Source organism: Canis lupus, chromosome 4, assembly GCF_011100685.1.
Source record: "Canis lupus familiaris isolate Mischka breed German Shepherd chromosome 4, alternate assembly UU_Cfam_GSD_1.0, whole genome shotgun sequence".
NCBI classification, from domain to species: Eukaryota; Metazoa; Chordata; class Mammalia; order Carnivora; family Canidae; genus Canis; species Canis lupus.
The window spans coordinates 61,843,234-61,864,025 of NC_049225.1; the positions used below are offsets into that span (position 1 = coordinate 61,843,234).

The 20,792-nt window shown below is 45.8% G+C and overlaps 1 protein-coding gene across 5 annotated transcripts in view; it reads right to left on the minus strand.

The window, feature by feature from the left end:
• The window catches only part of SNX18 (sorting nexin 18), a 141,221-nt gene extending 123,036 nt beyond the window's left edge, over positions 1 to 18,185 (minus strand). For 4 of the 5 annotated variants that reach the window (XR_005358467.1, XM_038535111.1, XM_038535110.1 and 1 more), the window contains exon 1: positions 16,562 to 18,185. Coding sequence is in view for 3 of the 5 variants with exons in the window: in XM_038535111.1 (XP_038391039.1) it covers positions 16,562 to 18,149 (1,588 nt within the window). In the remaining 2 variants the exon portion in view is untranslated. Of the gene's footprint in view, positions 1 to 4,376; positions 4,605 to 16,561 lie in introns of all 5 variants that reach the window. The other variant, XR_005358466.1, reaches the window with a different exon arrangement.
• Positions 18,186 to 20,792: the final 2,607 nt, after the last annotated feature.

Here is a 20,792-nt window from a genome sequence, read left to right on the forward strand (position 1 = left end):
GTGCAGCGTTCATGGTACAGTGGTGAGCATGGCTACCTTTCAAAGTACCACAGCTACTTCATGACAAAGAATACACCCCCCATCCATACCTGCCAGCCAGTCCTGCCCCTTTCCATGTAACACTCCCTGCAGGACCTCTGCTCCACTCTGTTGAAGAGGGTCCCCTCCCTTCCACAGTAGGAGCGATAAAACAAAAACTACGCCAGTATTTTCACTTTGCTTTGGGACCTGTTATTAACACAAACTCCTGGACTTCTCTGACATTGTGAGCTGATTCTGCACATGCCAAATTCCTTCCTAACAGGTTCATTTTTATACTTACCCCAATTGCCCAGGCTCAAAGAAAGGCTTCTCTGCCCCCTAGCCTATCACTATACCAAGCTCCACGGAAATTATGTCCTAAATTCAATCCCATCCCTCTCCTACCATTTTCTTTGGATCTTACCAATGGGAGCCGTCTCATACAGTTTTAAAGCATGCTCAGGCTAGAAAGAATTAACTACGTCATGCTTCATAATCCATATGTGCTCAATTTCCAAGGGATTATATTATGCATGTTTCCAAAGAATACAAAACAATTACAACTAAGGAATTTAATCATATGACAGGGTTCATTAATATTATAACTTCAAAGGACTCAAACTCAAATCTATTTTATGGATTAAATTATGACCTAGGAAGTCAGCACCATTTTCAAAAGCATCCTATTTTTTATATAGCATTAACTTATTTCCATCAGTAAAAACTGTTTAAGAAGCATTTCAGTGTCTTTTTGGTCTTTGTAAAATCAAAGTAGGGAAGGTCTGGTGTCATCTAGTCAATTAACAAGTATCAACGGCCCACTGCACGCTGAACCGGCAAACGCAGCCGGTCGCACGAAACTGTATCATTTCCTTCTGATTTACACAGACAAATCACTTTCCTGCTAACTTCTGACCCTGCAAAACAGGGCAGACAGGGGAGAAAAATCCTTGCAAACACTGTACTGCTTCAGGCATTTTAACCAGGGAGAGCCTTCTCCTCAGTTGAAGGTGTTGTGTGGCCTCCTCTCAGCTGCCCTCTTTATGCCTCCTCAGGCTCCCACAGGGCTTGTTGGCTGCTCCCACAGCTCCCACCTCCAGCCGGGGCCAGTGTCAGCACCTGAACTTTGCCTTCCTTCCTTCAACCAACTCTCTTATGTTCAGTATGTTTTGTCTCTCCTAAGACCAATTACATAAAAGGCCTAGTCACTAAGCAACAGGGATCCAAGGGCTACATTTTCTCCCGTTAAAAAAAAAAAAAAGCAGGGGCGGGGGGAAGCCAGCATTTTATTTAATTTCGAAATCACGAATGTGGCAAAAACATTAACTCGATTTTCTGTCTTTCCAGGGCTTTGCCCCAGAAAACCCACAGCCATGGTGTGAGGGGCAGAACAGGAGATGGGCTGAAAGGCAATACAGCTGAGTAGAAGTTGCCCAAGACTGGATGAGGCCTGTTTTCCTTCATTCCCTCCTACACATGAAACATCGAAAGAAAATGCTAATTTGGTCAAAGTGACCAATTTGCTCTCACCCTCTCATCACTGGTCCCCACACCCTCCCGCCCTGCTCACTCCTTATTAACTTCTTCCGCTCCCCTTTCCTTCCTCCCTTTCGGTTTCCACCCACCCACTGGGTGATTACTCTTTCTCCTCTCTGCTTCAATATTTACTTTTCAATATTTTTTGAATAAAACATCTCAAAAAACAAAGGACAACAACATCCACTTCACAGGCAGAATGGCTGTGCATCCAAGCAAAACAGTCCTATGGGAATCACACCTCCTGTGCAAACCTGTGCTCTGTGTCTCATTTCCTTCTCTTTAACCTCAAAAGAAAAGCAATTATCATTCCCATTTTCAGAGGTGGAAAGTGAAGTTTAGGGAAGGTAAATCATTTCACTGAAGATGTCTGGCTGCATGGGAACTGGGTCTGCCCAGCTTCCCAACTTAGGTAGTTAGTTCCCTTGTACTTGGCCCAACTGAGGCTGCCCCAGCCATAATCTCAAAGCCCCTCGGAGGAGCCCCAATGCCATGTCCAAGGGCAGCATAACAACAGGCTCCTCTGAAACCTCATCTCAGGGATCAGCCACCCCAAGAACAATCCCCAGGCTCTCAAAACTCTGTTCCTACATCCAGACATACCCCATGGGCTCCAGGTTTGGACTATATTAATAAACTTTGGGGCTGCCAACAGTAATACTTAAGCTAGTGAAAGCAATTTTTTGAAGGGACTAAAGGTCCCTAATGCCAAGAACTATCAAAATTCAAAGGTAAAATTAATATAAAATTTATTTTCAATTCATAAATATAATAAATGGCGAAGAGAACTTTTGAGTAATTTTATTTATTTTTTTTTTTTAAATTATTTTATTTTATTTATTTATGATAGGCACACAGTGAGAGAGAGAGGCAGAGACATAGGCAGAGGGAGAAGCAGGCTCCATGCACTGGGAGCCCGACGTGGGATTCGATCCCGGGTCTCCAGGATCACGCCCTGGGCCAAAGGCAGGCGCTAAACCACTGCGCCACCCAGGGATCCCAACTTTTGAGTAATTTTAAAAAGGAGGGAAGAGGGTCAGATACAAGGATAATAAACTGCAAAAAAAAAAAAAAAAAAAAAAAAAAAAAAAACCAAAAAAAAAAAAACCTGGCTGCTTGACAATGTAAAAATTAAACATTTAAAGAATTCAGGCCTCAAAGCTTAGTTTGGTCCTGAAGTTATAGTTCAGTACTCTGTTCTAGGTAAAAGCCTCATTCTACCCTAATGAAGCAGCCTTTTTAGGTCCATTCAGCAATCACCAGATGTGTAAAGGCAAGAATGAAAGTATAAATGAAAGCACTCACTTGAGTGCATCACATCTTAAAACATTTGATTACTTTTATTCACCATGCACATACATTCCCACACCTCACCTTCTTTCAAAAATGAAGAGGGAAACCTCTTCCATCTCTTGTGGCTTGTTTGGCAAACAGGCTGCTCTTTGAGAGGAAATTTTATATAAAGTTTCTTGTGTTTCAGCTTATACTGAATATTAAATATGTGATAAAGTTGCTAGCGTGATAGATTCAAGAGAACTCTGTAAACAGTATTTTTTACTTCAGAAGAGTGTGGATATAACAGTGAAAATGTTGATTTGCTTATGGCCATGCAAATATAAAGACTTTAAATCTAAGAACAAGGGGGAAAAAAAAAAAGCATGTATTGTTTCTTAAAGATTTTATACCCACAAAATCCTAATAAGATGAGGTAGAAAAGACACAATAAAACTTTTTAAAACAACCAACTTTGTAAAATCAAGTCCACATAATGGCTTAGATTCAGAGAACACAATTGATGTCTACCGTCTGCAGCTCCAATTCCTAATTTCCTAATTCTTTTAATTCTTTCATTACCTGGTAGACATGCATGGATATCGGTACATACAAATCAAGCAGCATTAGCTATGTTTGCAAGCCGCCAGCAAGCACTCTGGGGCTAGATGACCTCTGACATACAACAAAACATATCTGAACCAAAGAGAAGAGAAGAGTGAACTTTGGAAACTACCTTTAAGAGTTTCTTTTTTTTTTTTTTTTTTCTAGGAAGATAAAAGGAGATTCAAGCTAAAACATAAACAGACAAGCTGCTCTGTGCAGGGCAGAAGGAGGGTAAAGTGACCTCAGTTCTGTAGAGAAACCAGGGAGATGTGAGCCACACATCTGAAGCCAGGTCCCTGACTGTATAGGTGCTTCTGAGAGTGCTACAGTTAATGCTGTACTTAGAAGAGTATTTTCAAAGAGTAGATTTCTTGCTTTCAAGTATTTTTGCCAAATAATGTCTAGTTTTTAACTTTAGAATTGTGAATGTAAACCCCAGTGTTATAAACTGCCACTTAAGCTGTGGTGGGACAAACCGGTGAGCAGCACACCATTTATCATCATCTTTACTGCCACCCATGGTGTCCACCAGGACCGTGTGAAAGGTGAAATGAAATTGGGTCACTTCTGTCTAGGGGTTTTAAAAGTGGAGCTGGGAGGCCACAAAGCAGATGAGCCTTCTGTATGTCTTCATGTCCTCACTGCACAGAGCCAAGAACTTGTAACCTGGGCCGAGACACCAGTGTTCCAAGGACTCAGCCCAAACACCTGTATAGCTTGCTACAGTGAGACTGCTAGGTGACAGTCTCAGTAACCAATTATATTCAGCCCAGCTTTTAGTTTTCTGCCACCAACATCAATCAAAATTCTTTGTAAGCAACATATACAAGCATTCCCTTTTGATTTAAAAATCCTTGATTTTGTTCCCTGGGAGGCACTATTTGGGCTGCTGTCCAAATCTGTGTTCATGGAATTGTAATCCTGAGACCCCAAATAAATACCTTTGTTTTTATTTCAGCTCAGCCTCTCGCTTCAGTTGACAACTAGCACTTCACAGCACTTTATGATCTCTGGGAACATTCCTAAATCAGCTGTTTCAAACTTAAGAACACCTCTGACCCATGGGGTTTTCCTGCTTCCTCATGCTGGCAGGGACCAGGTTTCCAGCGGTAATGAGTCTTTACTCCTGCTGCATCTGGGCTTCCTTGAACTAGACCATAAATAACCATCTAAAGACAAAACAAAGCACTTAAAAATAGATCATTTTTAAAAAGACCTGAAACACGAGTCATAAAACATGAAAACTTACAGAGGACCCACACTGACACTCATTTTTACTTAAAGATGTCTCACTGCAGACAACAGGTAGCTTTTGTGATTTTCACAAATGTCAATATAACTAAATATATTAATGGCCCAGAAAACAAGATTTCTAAGACTCCCTTCAGCCCTGTTCCTTATCTTTCCTTGTAATCCTGCTCCTCTTCTTAACCTGCCTATTTCTCTTCCTGGCATCATTATTTTCTGTCACCAAATTTAAAACCTAGAAGGTAACTCTAGACTTCTCTGGAGAGCCACTCCTCACTAAGTCTGGCCACTCTACTTGGCAGGTATCTAGAGTTCACCTGCTTATTTTCCAAAGCCACCCTCATGCCTGGTCGACCTGGTCTACTCCAACAGCCCTTTCATCTCTGCACTCAGCCAACAGGAGGAGCTTCCAGAAGCCCTGGCCCTGGGGCCTGGCTGTACGTTAGCAAGGGACACCTCCAAGAGCTTGCAGTTAAATTTCTGTAGCTCACCTATCTGCAAAATGGCGATAATGACAGTATTTACCTCAAAATCTCCTATAGTTTAAATGAAAAGAATAAATATAAACATGAAGCATCATGCCTGGCACATGATAAATCCTCAAAATATGTTATTTTTATAACGTATTTAAGCCACCCACAGCCCGGGTGGCTCAGCGGTTTAGCGCTGCCTTCAGCCCAGGGTGTGATCCTAGAGACTGGGGATTTAGTCCCACGTAGGGCTCCCTGCATGGAGCCTGCTTCTCCCTCTGCCTGTGTCTCTGCTTCTCTCTCTCTCTGTGTGTGTCTCTCATGAATAAATAAGTAAAATCTTAAAAAAAAGAAAAGATTCAGATGTCACTTCAGTTTCAAACCTTGAATGGTTGTTGCCTGTCTACAGAATAACAAATTTTCTAGCAAGCATGTTAGTTATTGCAGCATAAAGAACACTGGTTTTAAATCAAGGCAAAAAATGAACTCAAATTCTGGCTCTTCTATTAGGTGTGCAATCCTGAAATTCACTTAACTTCCCTTAGCTTCAGTTTTCAAAGGTATCACACGGGGATAATATCCCTCTGGGGAAGTTAATAACTACACCGGGCTGAATAGTACCCCCCCCTCCAAAAAATTCACATCCACCAGCAGCCTGTGCCTGTGACTTTAATTAGAGATAGTCTTTGCACATATAATAGGTTTAGGTGAGGTCATACTGCATTAGGGTAGGCCCTAAATTCAGAATGACTAGTGTCCTTAAAAGAAGAGACAAAGTGATGGGCATTCAGGGAGAATGTGAAATGAATGAAGGTGGAGGCAGAGACTGGAGTGGCGAGTCCCCAGGCCAAGGCACAGCAATGATGGCTGGCAACCAGCAGAGGCTGGAAAAGGGATGGAAGGATCTCCTCTAGAAGCTTTATAGGGAATGTGGCTGTACCGACACCTTCATTTTGAATATCTAACCTCCAGAATGGTAAGAAAATAATTTTTTTTTTTTTTTAAGCAACCCAGTTTGTGGTAATTTGTTACAGCAGCCCTAGGAACCTAATACAATAGCTAATAATTAATGCTTAGAAGCATTTGGCATGCAAAATGATTACTCCACGTTACATACAAGGAAACTGGAACTGCAACTGGTTATACAGTGAAGCTGGTGGGAACTCCACTCCACCCGGCTGTGGAGGGCATGGCTTCATACCTGCTTCTAAATGGAATCAGACACAGCCATGTAATTCCCCACAACACTGCTACTCACACAGTAAGGGCTCAAAAGTGGCAGCAATGGCAATTACTACTCATACTCCAGCTCCCAAACCTGCCTGACCTCCCGGTCAAGGGTAAACATTCTCCTTAGTAAATATTTGAAGTTTTACATGTCAAGGCAAAATCAAGGCTTTTATACCCATTAAAAAAATGGAACTCAGAAATGTAGAAGGCACTCTTAGTGCTTTACCAAGTGCTATAAACAGGGACGTAGGTGGGTTTGGCCTACAGGCTGTAGTGCAGACTCCTGCTCCATCTCCCAGTATCTCTGTGGGTAGCTCCAGTCTCCAGTCTGCTGGTCATTTTCTTCTCTTCCCGTCCCTTACCTCACGCCTATAGGCAAACACCCTTTCTGTCTCCTGCTCCCCAACCCCACAGATACTGCCTTAGTTTAGGATTTCACCATGTCTTGCCTGAATCACTAGAAGAACCTCCTATCTCACCTCACCCTAAGCCACCCTTTACACCTGTCACTAGGACCTGTTCATCTAAAGTGCAGGCCAGATCATGTCAATACTGTTTGATCTTCCATGATGGTCCCCCCCCCCATCCCCTCCACCAGCAGCTGTAAACCCAGTGGCACATCAAAATCCCATGAGGAGTTCTTTAAAGAACACCAATGTATAGGTCACACGTCCCTAACATTCTGATTAGATCTAGGGTGAGGCCCAATTTACAGCTGTAACCACTCTGGGGCTGAATCTGAGAGGCAGCCAGGATTTAATCCCTGATTTTTGTACAGGATTGATTCCCTCTGCCCAGAATGCCTTTCCCCATTCTGCCTGCTAAGCAAACTTCCAATTTCTTTTCAAAAATCTTCTCAGAGTAAGACTGGGAGAAGCCACCCCTGAACTCTATCCTCTCCCCATAGTTGATTACCCCCTTCTCTGTCCTATTTCACACCATGGTACATGCCCATGACTGCATGTGTCACACTGCACCGTGACAGCTACTCACTTGTCAGTGGGCCTCGTTGACCTGAGCACTGAGCATGCAGCACATCAGCTCTCATATGCTTATCCTAAAGCATTTCTAAGATCAAGAACGTACTTTCTATCTTCCTCTGAAAGTCAAAATATGAGCAGCTTTCACAGGAAAAAAACAAATGCTACCCATCCAAGCCCCTCACACAGTTGTGGATGATGCTTCATCCTCTGAACTCCCATGTACTCTTACCACAGGTACTAAATGAAATCAACCTATCTCCCAATTCTCTGTACAGACATCCTATTTCCATTATAGAACAGAACCTTCCATGAGGGCAGGCACCTACTGTTCAACACCTAAGCTTAGTGCTTTGTGTACCCAAGTCATTCAAGAAGGTGAAATGTACTCTCTCTAGATCTTGTGCTTGGAATTAAGCAAAAGGGACTCCAAGAAAAGTATCATAATGAAAGCTGACCAATGAAGGAAAAAGTATATATATGCAAATTTAAACATCAAGAATCAATACAAACTGAAATCATGAGGTGCATAACATTACTTTTTCTGGCACACAAAATAAAGCATTTTTAAACTTCCACTTCATAGATGTTTAAGACTTTTAAATCACTTTCATGTTAATTAATGACTTTACCTATAGAATATACCCAGATCCTATCTTTAAAATTTCCCATACTCTTTTTATAAACTCTGGTATCCATCATCATATGAATAAAAAAAAACACACTCTGTAGTAGAAAACATCTATTTCAAAGTCAAGTAGAGTACCTACTTTTCTCATTCAACAAGCATTCCTTAAGCATTTACTATACATGTACAAAACAGTGGAGCTACATACTACAGGAATGTAAAAACATGACCCTCACACACTACCCAATAACCGAACAATGTATAGTGTTTGGCATACTACTGAGCACTCTATCGGCCATGACTACTTGGAAAAGACTGGGCTCCAAGTAGAAAACTCTGAGGAGGGAACTAGATCTAAGGCTTAACTGTCAGTGCATGTGTTAGTTGGGGAGATGTCAACAGAATGTAGGAGCCCATCAATTTAAAAGGATGAAACTCAAGTCCAGATTCCTAATCCCACCTCTGTCCCACCTCACAGCCTTCCTCATTTCATTCTTATTGTTGTTCAGGCCAAAAACTGCAGAGTACCCCTTGATGACTCCTCTTCCTCTAACATACCCCCATCTGATCCCTTAGAAAAACCTGATGACTCTACCTTTATTATATATCCAGACCAGAATTCCTCCTCACCATCTCATCATTGTCCCCACTCTGGCCTGCACTTCCATGGTCTCTCATCTGGATTATTGAGGTAGTTTCCTACTGGCCCTCTGCTTCTACCTTTGACACCTGACCTCCTCTCCATTCCATTGTCTACACAGCAACTGGAGTAGGTCTGTTAAAAGGTCCAGGTGGATGTCATTCCTTGGCTCAAAATCCTGTCATGGCTCCCACCTGCCAAGGATATTTACTCTAGGTCCTAACAATGACCTACAAAGCCCTACTAATTGGACCTTCCAAGACCTCATCTCCTACCGAGATCCTCTTAGCTCCAATCACCTGGCCTTCTACTGTCTAGCAGCACATACCCACCTTAACACCTCTGCTCTAGCTACATCTTCTGCCTGAAAGCTCCCCCTCCCCAGATACCACCTACTTGGCTAACTCCCTTACCTTCTCCAGGCTTCCAGTTAAATCTCATCTGCTCAATGAGACACACATTGATCATCCTTTTCCATACTTCATTCTGCTTCCCCATGCCCACTTGCCCTGCTCCACTTTTACATTTCCCCCCACCACATTTGTTATAACGTACTTACTGTGTTTGTTTTTTGTTGTGTCTCTACCCTGATAGAATGTAAGATCCACAAGGGTGATGATCTTTGTTTTGACCACTGATACAACCCGATCTATGATGGGCACTCACATATTTGTTGAATAAAATCAGATTTATCTCTCAGAGGATCCTTTGAATAAATCTAATGATTTTGGCTCCCCCTAACTGCCGTCTCCCTACCTGCCAAATAATACATAAAACGTCTTCATCAGAAGAATAAAATCCATTCACGTAAGTGAAAGATAAAAAATTCTAAAAAAGGGATTAAAAATGACAAGTAACACTCATTCACACTAAAGTTTAATTAAGCGACAACTACAAAATCAACAACACAAGGCTGTTTCTACTTTTGAAGAGAAGATATTACTTAGAATTCAAAGAGAAGTACACTTTGTAGGAGGGAAAATCCATCACAATTTCTCTCTTTTGGTGGCTCTACTAATGACATCACCAGAGAGAATTTCTCCAGCTGGCCGCCACACCTCAGCTTCCAAATATCTGGGAGCTCTCACCATCAGGCAGGAGGCCAGGTAGTCATCACTTTAATGCTCACAGCACCTGGTAGGGTAAGCCCTCAATGTACGTTTGATCTGAACCAAAAGTTCATAAATGCACATCAACTTGCCAGCTACCAACATCAACTGATAAAGGATTTTCATGCTCTCAGATTACAAAATCACATAAGCTAATAGAATGCTATTGAAACTAGCCTGAAACAAGGTCTAAATGTTCATCCTATACTTTCCTAAGTATTTTATTTTCAATGATGGATGTTGCTATTTAAAAAAAAAAAAAAGGTCAATCAACAAACGATATCTAGGAGGTCCTGAGTCTCTTATTTACAGATGAGGGAACTGAAGCTCAGAAACAAAGTGATTTGTGTAAGAATACAAAGAATTTAGAGGAAGGGAGTAGCTAACTGACAGGAGACAATTTACACAAACCCTTTAATGTGAACAGCATACCAATGACTCCACATAACACTGGCATTTATTTCTGTTAACATTCTTTTGGTGTGCAGTACAGGCCAGCCATGTTAAAATACAATATTTAACTGCTATACCAGTGACTTATTGGGTTTTTATACTTTTGCCTGTAATTCTGGTGGCAGTAGGCTACCAAGACAGAGGATAAGATTACTACAATTATCTTTTAAAGAAGAGTGCTTATTTTAAAAGTACCTTTCTACTTTTGAAAATTAAGCATTTAGTGAGTAACTACTGAGACCAGTAACATTAATCCTCATGATAACCTTATGAGGAAGCATTCCTACTTTACCAACAAGAAAACAGACTTACAGAGATTAAAAGAACTTGTCCAAAGCTCGCCTCACACCCACACAGTGGTTCCCAGATTCCACACTGGCCCACAGTGAAGAGATTCTGAGGATGGAGCTCTTGGCTTATCATGAACCACCCGCCTTTGTTTGTAGGGTTAACTAAGCTCCCTTGTCAGACTCAGCCAGCCCTATCTCCTCTGCGTAGCCTGGGGACGGCTCTCAGCAACCTGGCACAGGGCTTCTCTGCCAGCAGTCAAAGAACTCAGTGAGGATCAGAGTCCTGCCCATCCCTCCTCCAGACATGAATCTAGCCTGTGCTCTGTAAGTGAAGGGTGACAAATGGTACAGGTCCTCTGAATACAGTGCTCTAAACAAGAGCTAAGCTTACTGTGCCATTTTATTTGTGATAATCATTTAACTTGTGGTATCACAAAATTTCACAAATAGATGGCAAATTAAATCAAACTTCATATTAAACTTTGATTTTAAAATACTTTGAGACAACACAGCAATAAATTTTTATTCAGCCTGAGGAAAAAGAACATTTCTTAAAGGAACTGTCATGTTTATAAGGGAATTGACACCTTCTCACAGAATTTCTTCATTGTTTGGGTTTTTGCCTTACTGTTTGGAAATCCTGAGATGACCAAACAGAAATGTGTGCAGAGGACATTTCCCAATAAGAAGGGGAGTCCAAATAAGCCAAGACTTATCTGAAGAACATGAATGGGGGCGCAGGTACCAGCCTCCTTTTGATTCTGTTGTGAGCAGCCTAACAGGCCAGGATTCCCCAGTGTGATTTCAAGGATTCATGGCTGAAAAAAGAAGTCTGGGAAACCAAAGGCAGGATGCTTTGAGCAGTATCCCCACTGAGCTTCACGGCCAAGACTGACTGTGGCCGGTCACACTGACACTGTAACCAAAGAACTCAGTCATCTACTTCAAAACCAACAAAGGTAACCTCATTTTTATTAAGAAAATACAGATAGGGACAAAGGTTATGGCTAGAATTGAAGCCTCCTTAAAAAACAGCTGGAGTCGGATGCAGGGGAGAGGAGAAATGTGTTCAATTAAGATGGAGCTAAAACAAAACAAACAAAACAAAAAATGAATGACCTCAATTCTAGACCAGAAGTTTCAAAATAAAGATGAGTTTGTAAACAGCCCGCTTATTAGACCTTTTCTCTGTATTCCTGGCACCACCCTCTCAGGTCTATTTTTAGCCACAGAATGGGGAGCAGACAGGGAAGGGCTAACTGTGGCCCAGCATTTACCGTGGCTGCCCTGCCAGGACTCTGGCTATCTTTAATTAATGTCTGAGGGATATAAGACGGACCCTACCCATGGTGAAAGGACGCACAATGGTGAAACTCTACCCCGCAGAACTGACAGGCCCACGACTGGTGTACCATCCCTGAGGTCCCGGGGCTATGTTTTGTTGAAAAGAAGGCTCCATCTGGAACATCTACCGAGGGCAATGTGGAAACCCTGCATATTGAAGAGTACAGAAAACAGGGCTGCCTGTTTATCTAGTTCTGTCATCCTGCTTCACAGAGCCACACTATATTTTATCCACAAATCACTTCTACATGACCTATACCTTTTCTCAAAAATAAAGAAATTTCCTTTTAAGTGACTCCCTCCTGCTATCTAGTCCTCATTCCTAAATAAAGATGAAACCAACATTTACAGTCCTTCCCTTTCACTGTTTCCCCAGAAGATAAGCCTAAAGCTTTTAAACCACAACAACTCACTGCCATACAGATTAAGCTTTATTAAATATTAGAGATTAATCATATCTTTGGAAACAGACCCAAATAAACTAAGAAACTGATAGTGAAACAGATTCTATGTACCCCAAGCTGACCAACATCAGCATTCTTAAGGCATACTACAGGCAGGGATGATAAATGGGAGGAGATAAAATGCAACCATTCCAAAAAAAAAAAAAAAAAAAGAAAGAAAGAAAATCAGACCACAGCATTACAAAGCTCAGCAGTGACAGACATGTGACTAGTCAGGAATCAATGAGCCGCCTATGAACAAAGAATTTAAGAGAATCCTGTTAAGACAGAGCGAAGTATGAATAAAATTCAAACACCTTCTGAATTCCCACCTCCTATACTTTGGACTACAGCAGACTGCCTTCTTCCTACACTGGACTCCATTAACCAAAATAGCTCTATTCATCTAAGACTCCAGGAGTCGAAAAAATTCGAATTCTAGAATTCTCTTTTAGCTAAGGAAACCATATGGCTGGCTTTCCTTGCTTCTACAGAAAGTACTTATGCTAAAACCATTATTAAGTTTAAACAATGGTTTTAGTACTAAGTATAGTCAGAAAAATGCCGGTCGACCACACTTAAGAGTATTTGAGTTTCCCACCCTCGTTCTGGAGCTGGTTTCCTCAGTCTCAGAGGTCCATTCTGAAACCAGTTGTCTTTTCTGAATGAACAATGAAGGCGGGATGCAAAGCAGATGAGCATCCTCACACCACAGAATATTACTCACTGGGTGAGTGCCTGGGAAGTTCTGCAGAGAGAGGGCTGGCAGGGCCGCTGCCCCTGCCAGTCTGTATTACTTAAGCCTGTGTGGAAAGGAGGGGGTGCCATGAGATGACCAAGTGAAAAGAAAACCACCTTGAGAGTCTGTGCAAAGGTTATCAACTGCTGGAGAACTCTGCAAGCATGGACAGTTAAACCATGGCAGCACACCGTGGTCCAAGAGAACCTTCAGTGATGAGAGGGTCTGTTCTGTATCCGTCGTCCAACGTGGTAGCCACTGGCTACAAAGCACATGAAATACAGCTAGTGTGATCAAGGAACCAAATTATTTTATTTTAATTAAATTTAGTCATATGTGTCTCACAGATACAGCACTGAACAGCACAGGTTTAGAACGCTAGGAAAGCTGACCACAGCAGTCTCCTGGATAAGAAAAAAGCTCAGAGACTAATAATGGTCCTGTCCTTTCCCCTGGGAATTAAGGGGAGAGGGACACACACACACATACTTAATTACCTCCCCTTAACTGTGTTAGTAATTAAAAAGCACTTTCTAATCATTTCTTTCTCATCTGAATGTGGACCTAACATATGATTAGAACATGTAAAATGTGGAAGTACTGAAACTGCTTTTCTCTTCCTGTCAACAATGAGAACTTAAGGGTAGAAATTATTTTGAATTTTGACATTTCTAAGTTGAAATATAAACTCTGAACCAAGTACTTAAACAAAAGATAGTTTAGGCTGCTTAAAGATGGTTATTTTTTTTCTTCTTTTTGTTGTCCTCTCAAAAGTCACAGTAAAATCTTTGATGTGATTACAGTTTGAGACCTGAGAGAAAAAAACAACCTGTCAACAAAATCCCCAAGTGCTCAGACTAAAAAAGATTCATTCCAATAGCAACTGTGTAGTTAAGTTGGGGCGGGGGGGGGGGGGGGGGGGGGGGGGAGCTGCTTTTTGCAACCACACATTCTGAAGATCCAGAACAGATTTAAAAAGCTTTAGCATAACTTATATTTGTCTCATCTGTATTCCTAAAAATCGCCAACATTAGCATCCTTGATAAAAACTGGCAGTAAGCAAATGCTTTTAGTCTTATGCATTGTACACTACAGCTTTAAGTGGCAGTACTTTCTAAAGACGTGTCATCTAGGGACACACACTCCCTGTACATTATACACCAAGGTTACAGCAGAAACAAACTATACTCAGTATCAACTGATTTTCTTTCTGAACTTCTTAAAGATTGTTTAGTGCCCTTCAATCTGTCTAAACAACGTAAAATGGTACTGTTTTTTTTTTTAAGATTTTATTTATTCATGAGAGACACAGAGAGAGAGAGAGAGAGAGAGAGAGAGAGAGAGAGAGAGGCAGAGACACAGGCGAGGGAGAAACAGGCTTCCTGCAGAGAGCCCAATGTGGGACTCGATCCCAGAACTCCGGGATCATGACCTGAGCCGAAGGCAGGCACTCAACCACTGAGTCACTCAGGTGCCCAATGGTACTGGTTTTAATGAAGTTTTTCAAATCCCAAGAAATAGAATACAATTTTAGTTCTAGGATTTAAAAAAAAAAAAAAAAAAAAACTACACAGTTTAATAAACTACAAAAACTACTGCTGTAAACTCAAAATAGACCTTAGAACAAAGATCATACCTTTTCTAATAAACAGTTTCGACAGCAGGACACTTGACAAGGCTGTGTGTGATCAGAGTAACAGTAAAGTCAGTGAATGAACTGCTGCCACCCTGTAGCAGCCAGTCACCTGGGTCTGCCTGCAGATGTCTGTACCTGTCTCCACCCTTTCAACTATTCACCAACAATTTGCATAAACTCAAAAAATATGTAAAAAAAGCAGCATGGGTCCAGGTTGCTATAAAACAGTGGTATTTAAATACAAGATCTTGCATAAAGACTCAGAGTCAGTCCCACCAGCCAAAAAGTCAAGGAGTTGCAGCAATTTTTCCACAAAAAGGCCTAAGGAATGTAGATGCAGGTTCAATATGGTTGCTCAAATAGCTAATTCAATCTCAGACTCCATTTGGCAAAATGTAAATTGCCAAGAGTTACTTTTCTCTACCAAAATGAGTACCGTAGGTGCTTCAAGATACTGCATTTTAGTAGGGCCAGCAGGATTTGGAAAGACACCCCCCCACACCCACACCCACCCCCCCCCCACCCACCCCCCGCCCCGCCGGGTGAGTGAGAAAGACTAGTCACACACCTGGACAGGGGAGGAGCGCAGCAGAGGGAAGGTAAGGAAGCAAGACAGCTGTCTCCTAAAGTGTGAAGGGCTAACATGTGGACAAGGAATAGACTTACTCTGTGTGGTATCAGGGAACAGAAAAACAATCGAGACAGGCAAATTTTAGTTCAACGCAAGGAAGAGTATGTCAGACATCAGGGTTGTTCATAATTGGACAGGCCCACCTGGAAAGGCAGTGAGCACCTTCTTACTGAAGGCCAAACCTCAAGAGCCCAAGAGGTTTCCACTATAATAGGAAGTTAGATTAGGTAACTCCCTCCACATTGCCTCCCTCCTCCCCACACTGAACAGGAGACGTTGTTCACAGGCACCACCACCTCCCTAACTCAGACATGTCCGGATTCTCTCACTCCAGGCTTTACCGTTCTAATTTATTTTCCAAGGGGGGGGGGGAGGGGGGACCTGCAAATTTTTGTGCTTTAAGAAAAGTTAGGGATACTAACACCTAATGATGAGACAAGCTTTGACAGCTGGGCAGCTAATTCACCGGAATGCCAGAAGCACTGCCCTCAGACGTGATATTCAGATTCTGTGCATTCTTTGTAGTTTCCCTACATCATTTTCCTAAATAATACTCTTTAAATTCAGTTAATAGACCCCGAACTCAAAATGACTGAGCTGAAAGAGGCTTAATTTTCTTAAAACTTCCTGAAATCAGAGTGAGCCTTTTACCTCATTCTTCAAAGGTTACAAGCAAGAAGCCTATGCGGGGCGTTCTTAAATTGCTAGAACCTCAGAGAACTGGTTCTAATTCCTCTTCCGAGCCAGGAATTGAGACATGTGGAAGGGAGACGTGGGACTTACCTCTACTTGCAGATATACATCCATCCTTCCCCATTATTTCCATGCTTCCTGAAACCCATCACTAAGGGACCCCGCAGTGTTCAAATGGATGCCTGACTCGGTTTGGGTCCTCTTCTAATTCTACCCTAGGCCCAAGATTACAGATCCCAGAAGCTCATTACCCGACTATTCAAACTCTAAAATGATAGCACTGTCCTAAGAAGTACTCTCAGAACTCTCCCTGAAGAGCAAGTACCCGCTCCCTGTCTGAAAATACTTTAGGGAGGCAGCTACCTGCCCACAATCGATCAAGCGCTCGGGAAAGAAAACAAAAAAAACAAAAAACAAAACAAAAAAAAAAAACAAAACACAAAACCCAGGCCAGCTGTCCACATCCCGGCTTGGTTCCCAACCTGTAGGTCACTCCCTAGGTCTGAAACAGACGACGGTACTTCCGTCCAAATCATCCCCTCCAGCCTCAACAACACATTCCAGATCCATCACCATCTGCCGGGCTTTTTACCTTTCTGAACGTGAATGATGTCAGGGAAGTTGGCCAGGTGCCCCTGGTAGAGCGCTAACAGGTCCATGACGGGGTCCAGGTCCTGCCTGGGCTGCTCGGCAAAGAGCTCGCCGATGGCGTCGTAGGCATCTCCGGTGAAGGCGATGGCCTGGTTGAGGCCGGCCGAGAAGGCCTGCTGGTCCAGCTCGAAGGCCTGGCTGAGGCCGCGGAAGGACTGGCCCACCTTCTGGTACTCCTTCTTGAAGCCCGTCACCTGCTTGCGCGCGAACTCGTTGGCCGTGTGGTTGAGCTGCAGCGCGCTGTCGTCCATCTTCTTGGTGAAGCACTTGAAGCCGTCGATCTTGCTCTCCACTTCCTGCAGGTCCAGGGCCGCGGCGGGGGGCGTGCTCAGGGTCAGGAAGAAGTTGGCGCCCACCATCTCGTCTTTCTCGGCCTTCCTCTTGCCCTGCTTCCAGGCCTTCTCGTCCGTGCTGCTGGGGCAGGTCAGGAAGTGCTGGAAGACGTCGCACTGCGCCAGCACCGGGTGGCTGGCCATGTGGTTCATCCACCAGATGAGCCCCTTCCTGCGCTTGGAGATGAAGTCCTCCTCGAAGCGGCCGGTGGCCTGCTTCTCGGGCAGGTGGGGCACCGAGATGACGGGGAACTTCTCGGCCAGGCGCGCGTACAGCCAGTCGAAGTGCTTGTAGCGCCGGTGCACCGGCACCTGCGTGTGCGTGGGCACCAGCTTGTAGGAGATGTAGCTCTTCATGCCCTTGAACTTGGTCTGCTTGGTCGGGTCGTCGATGGTGCACTGGAAGGGGTACGGGTTCTCCTGCCACTCGGGCCCGTAGGGCCCCAGCACCACGCACAGCTTGTCCCCGTCCTTCACGAAGCCCGACGCTTCGCCCAGCACGAAGGCCTCGCCGCCCGACTTGACGAAGGTGGAGAAGCGGTTGAGGTTGCGGCTCACGGTGGCCGAGCTCTTGGCGCCCGACGGCGGGTGCTGCGGGGCGGCGCCGCCGCGGGCGCCCAGCGACAGGTCGGAGCGCGTGGACAGGCGGTAGCGGCCGGCCGCGCCGGGGCCCGACGAGCCGTCGAGGTCCGGGTAGGCGCCGCCGCCCAGCGCGCCCGGCTCGTCCGCCACGGTGGAGCTGTCGTCCCACTCGTCGTCCCAGTCGTCGTCGCTGCCCTGGCTGGCCTGGTAGCCGCCGCCGTAGGGCTGCTGGGGAGGCGGCTGCAGGGCGCCCCCGCCGTACGGGAAGCCCGCGGCCGGCGGCTGGAAGGCGGAGGCGGGCGGCGCGGCGGGCAGGGGCAGGGGCAGGGGCAGGGGCTCGAAGCCGCCGGGCGGGACGTTGGCGTAGCGAGCCGGGGCCCCGGGGCCGCCGTCGCCCGCGGGGCCGGGGCCGGGGCCGGGGCCGGGCTCGGGGGCGCGGATCACCTGCACGTACGAGGCCGGGAAGAGGCCGCGGTCGCCGCGGCTGTTGACCCCCTCGAGCCAGCCCTCGATGTCCTGCTCGCTGCACAGGCTCAGCACCTCGTGCTCCCGCAGCGAGATCTCGCCCGGGTTCTCCGACCTGAAGTCGTACAGCGCCCGCGCGCGCAGCGCCATGGTCCCCGCGCCGCGGCCGGCGGCCCCCGACTCCCCGCGCCGCGAGCCCCGGGGCCCGCCCGAGGGGCCCGCGGGGTGGCCCGAGCCCCGCCCGGCGCGCGCGCAGCCGAGCCCCGAGGACAGCGCGCGGTCCCGCGCCCCGGCCCCGCCGGTCGCGCCCTCCGCGCCGCTCGGCTCGCAGCGCCGACTGACTGCCGCGCTGGGCCGCCGCCGGGCGGGGGCGGGGCGGGGCGGGGCGGGGCGGGCGGGGGCGGGGCCCGGGCCCGCCGCCTCCCACGTCCCCAGCGGCGCTAAATCCACGGCCGAGCGCCGCGCGCCAGGCCAGAGCAAGCGATGGCCGAGCCGCCGCGCCCGCCGGCGGGGCGCGCTCGGCGGCCGCCACTGCCCCCTGCAGGCGGGGGCCGCGCGGTGACGCCGCTCGGCGGCAGGGCTGCCCCCCCTCGGAAAGCCGTGAGCTGTGTGTGGCTCTCAGCTTAACAAAAATTAAAAAAAAAAAAAAAAAAAAAAAAAGAAGAAGAAGAAGAAGAAGGAGCAGTCGCGAAAGGACATCAATATTCGCCTTCCCGACGAGCGTGCCTCCCCGCCCGCTGCGCGAGCGCTCCCAGCATGACTTGGCCTCGCACCTGGGACTCCGCCGCGGCGCTCCGCTCCCGCTCGGGAGAGAAGCAGGATGCCCGGGCCCGGCGCTGGCCGCTCCCTTTCTCTGCGGGCGAGGAGGGCAGGAGGAGCACAGGAGCCACGGAAGGAGGGTGTCGGGTTCGGCAGAGTAAGATGCCGAGGGCGGCGGAGAGGGTGCTCTTGAAGAGGGGCGTCGGTGCAGGAGGGTTCACCACGAAGCTGGTCCACACCTGGAGCGCTGGCCCTTCGCACGTGTCCCTCCGCCCCCTGAGACCCCCAGGTGGCGTGGTGGATGACAGCTTACGCTCAAGGCAGGCTGCTCCGTCCCAATCTGCTTTTTATTATTATGATTATTCATGAGAGACACAGGGAGAGGGGGGCAGAGTCCTGGGCAGGGGGAGAAGCAGGCTCCGTGCAGGGAGCCCGATGGGGGACTCGATCCCGGGACCCGGGGGCACCGCCTGGGCCGAAGGCAGAGGCTCAACCTCCCAGACGACGCGCCTCCGATGTGCTTGCTGACACCGCCGAGCTCGTGACCTTGAGCAAGTCACTTAGTGCACCTCCCTCCTGCGGTTGTGATGGGGATTTTATAATCATGTAATCCTTACTTTGCCGATGAGAAAAATGAAACAGAGTCTTACACGGCAACTACCGTACATGGGGAGCACAGTTCCAGGTGTTTGCTGCGCTGTCATTTGGGAAAGCAAAATCCCTGTCCTCCTTCATCCTAAAACATCACAGTCCCAGGCCAGATGCACCAGAAAGGACCCCCGTGCGCACAGCCCGACTCCTGATCTGAGATCAGTGATCATCTCTCTCCACCCATCTTTGTCTCGCTCTATTTATGTCATCTTTAAGATAAGTACAGTTTAGAAATCACTTCCTGAAATAGGAACTCCAATCTCCAAAGCTGCCTTGTTTCACATCTTCCTCTCCTTCAGTGTGTCATTCGCCCCAAGCTTTTTCTTCCCATAATTATTACGCCTAGCCTAATTATTCCTTTGAAGACACCTCTAATTGGGATTCACGATTCATATGTCATTAATTTCAGCCTGTCCTCTGACCCTTCTCCAGCAAATCTGGGAAACAGGCCAGAAGAGTTTACAATTATTGTAAGGAAGGGCTGTGGTATTCTAAGCATCTTGCCCAAAACCACCAACCTCGTATACCAGAATTACTCCCACAGTGTTTATCCCTGGTGCAAAAATCTTAATTCAATCCTGTAAGCAAATTCTGAATTACAACATTTTTAGCTGAAAATTCTGGGTTAGGATCCTCTTTACAGTAAGCAACCAGAGGTCACTGAATTTCAATGTCAACAATTTATGTGGTCGGAAACATGAAGTCAACGTGTATGAAACATCTAGAATACCATTGATTTTACTTATTAACTAGGAGAAGCTAACCCAGAATACTGAGAATAAATACATTGAATTTCACCCTTACTATTCATCTGGTAGTTACCTTTTTAGGTTAAAAAGTTCATTTTTTAATTTTTTTTAATTTTTTTTTATAAAAAGTTAAAGTAATATGAAACTTGCAGTTGCTTCAGGTTTTGAAACAGAGAGACAAAAAAATCTATTTCGGGTATGAAAATTCCAGGAATTTGAGGTGATTGATGGCTTTTACAGACTGGCTGGACTGCTCCTTAGAAACAGTGGTTGAGAACTACCAGACGTCAGAGGTTGTTTGCTGTACCAGTACATAAGCAACTGTTCAGTTTGTAGGAGTCTGGAGGAAGGCCAGGCATCAGGCTTGGTGAAGAACAGGGACAGGCTCTCTGTGGTGCCTGGCTACATGGCACCTGAGTGGCTGGAAATGCCCATTAGGATCTTGGATATTTTATTTTTTTAAGATTTTTTAAAAAATGTGTTTATTCATGAGGCACAGAGAGAGAGGCAGAGATATAGGCAGAGAAAGAAGCAGGCTCCCTGTGGGTACCCCAATGCTGGACTCAATCCTGGGACTCTGGGATCATGCCCTGAGCCAAAGGCAGATGCTCAACCGCTAAGCCACCCAGGCGTC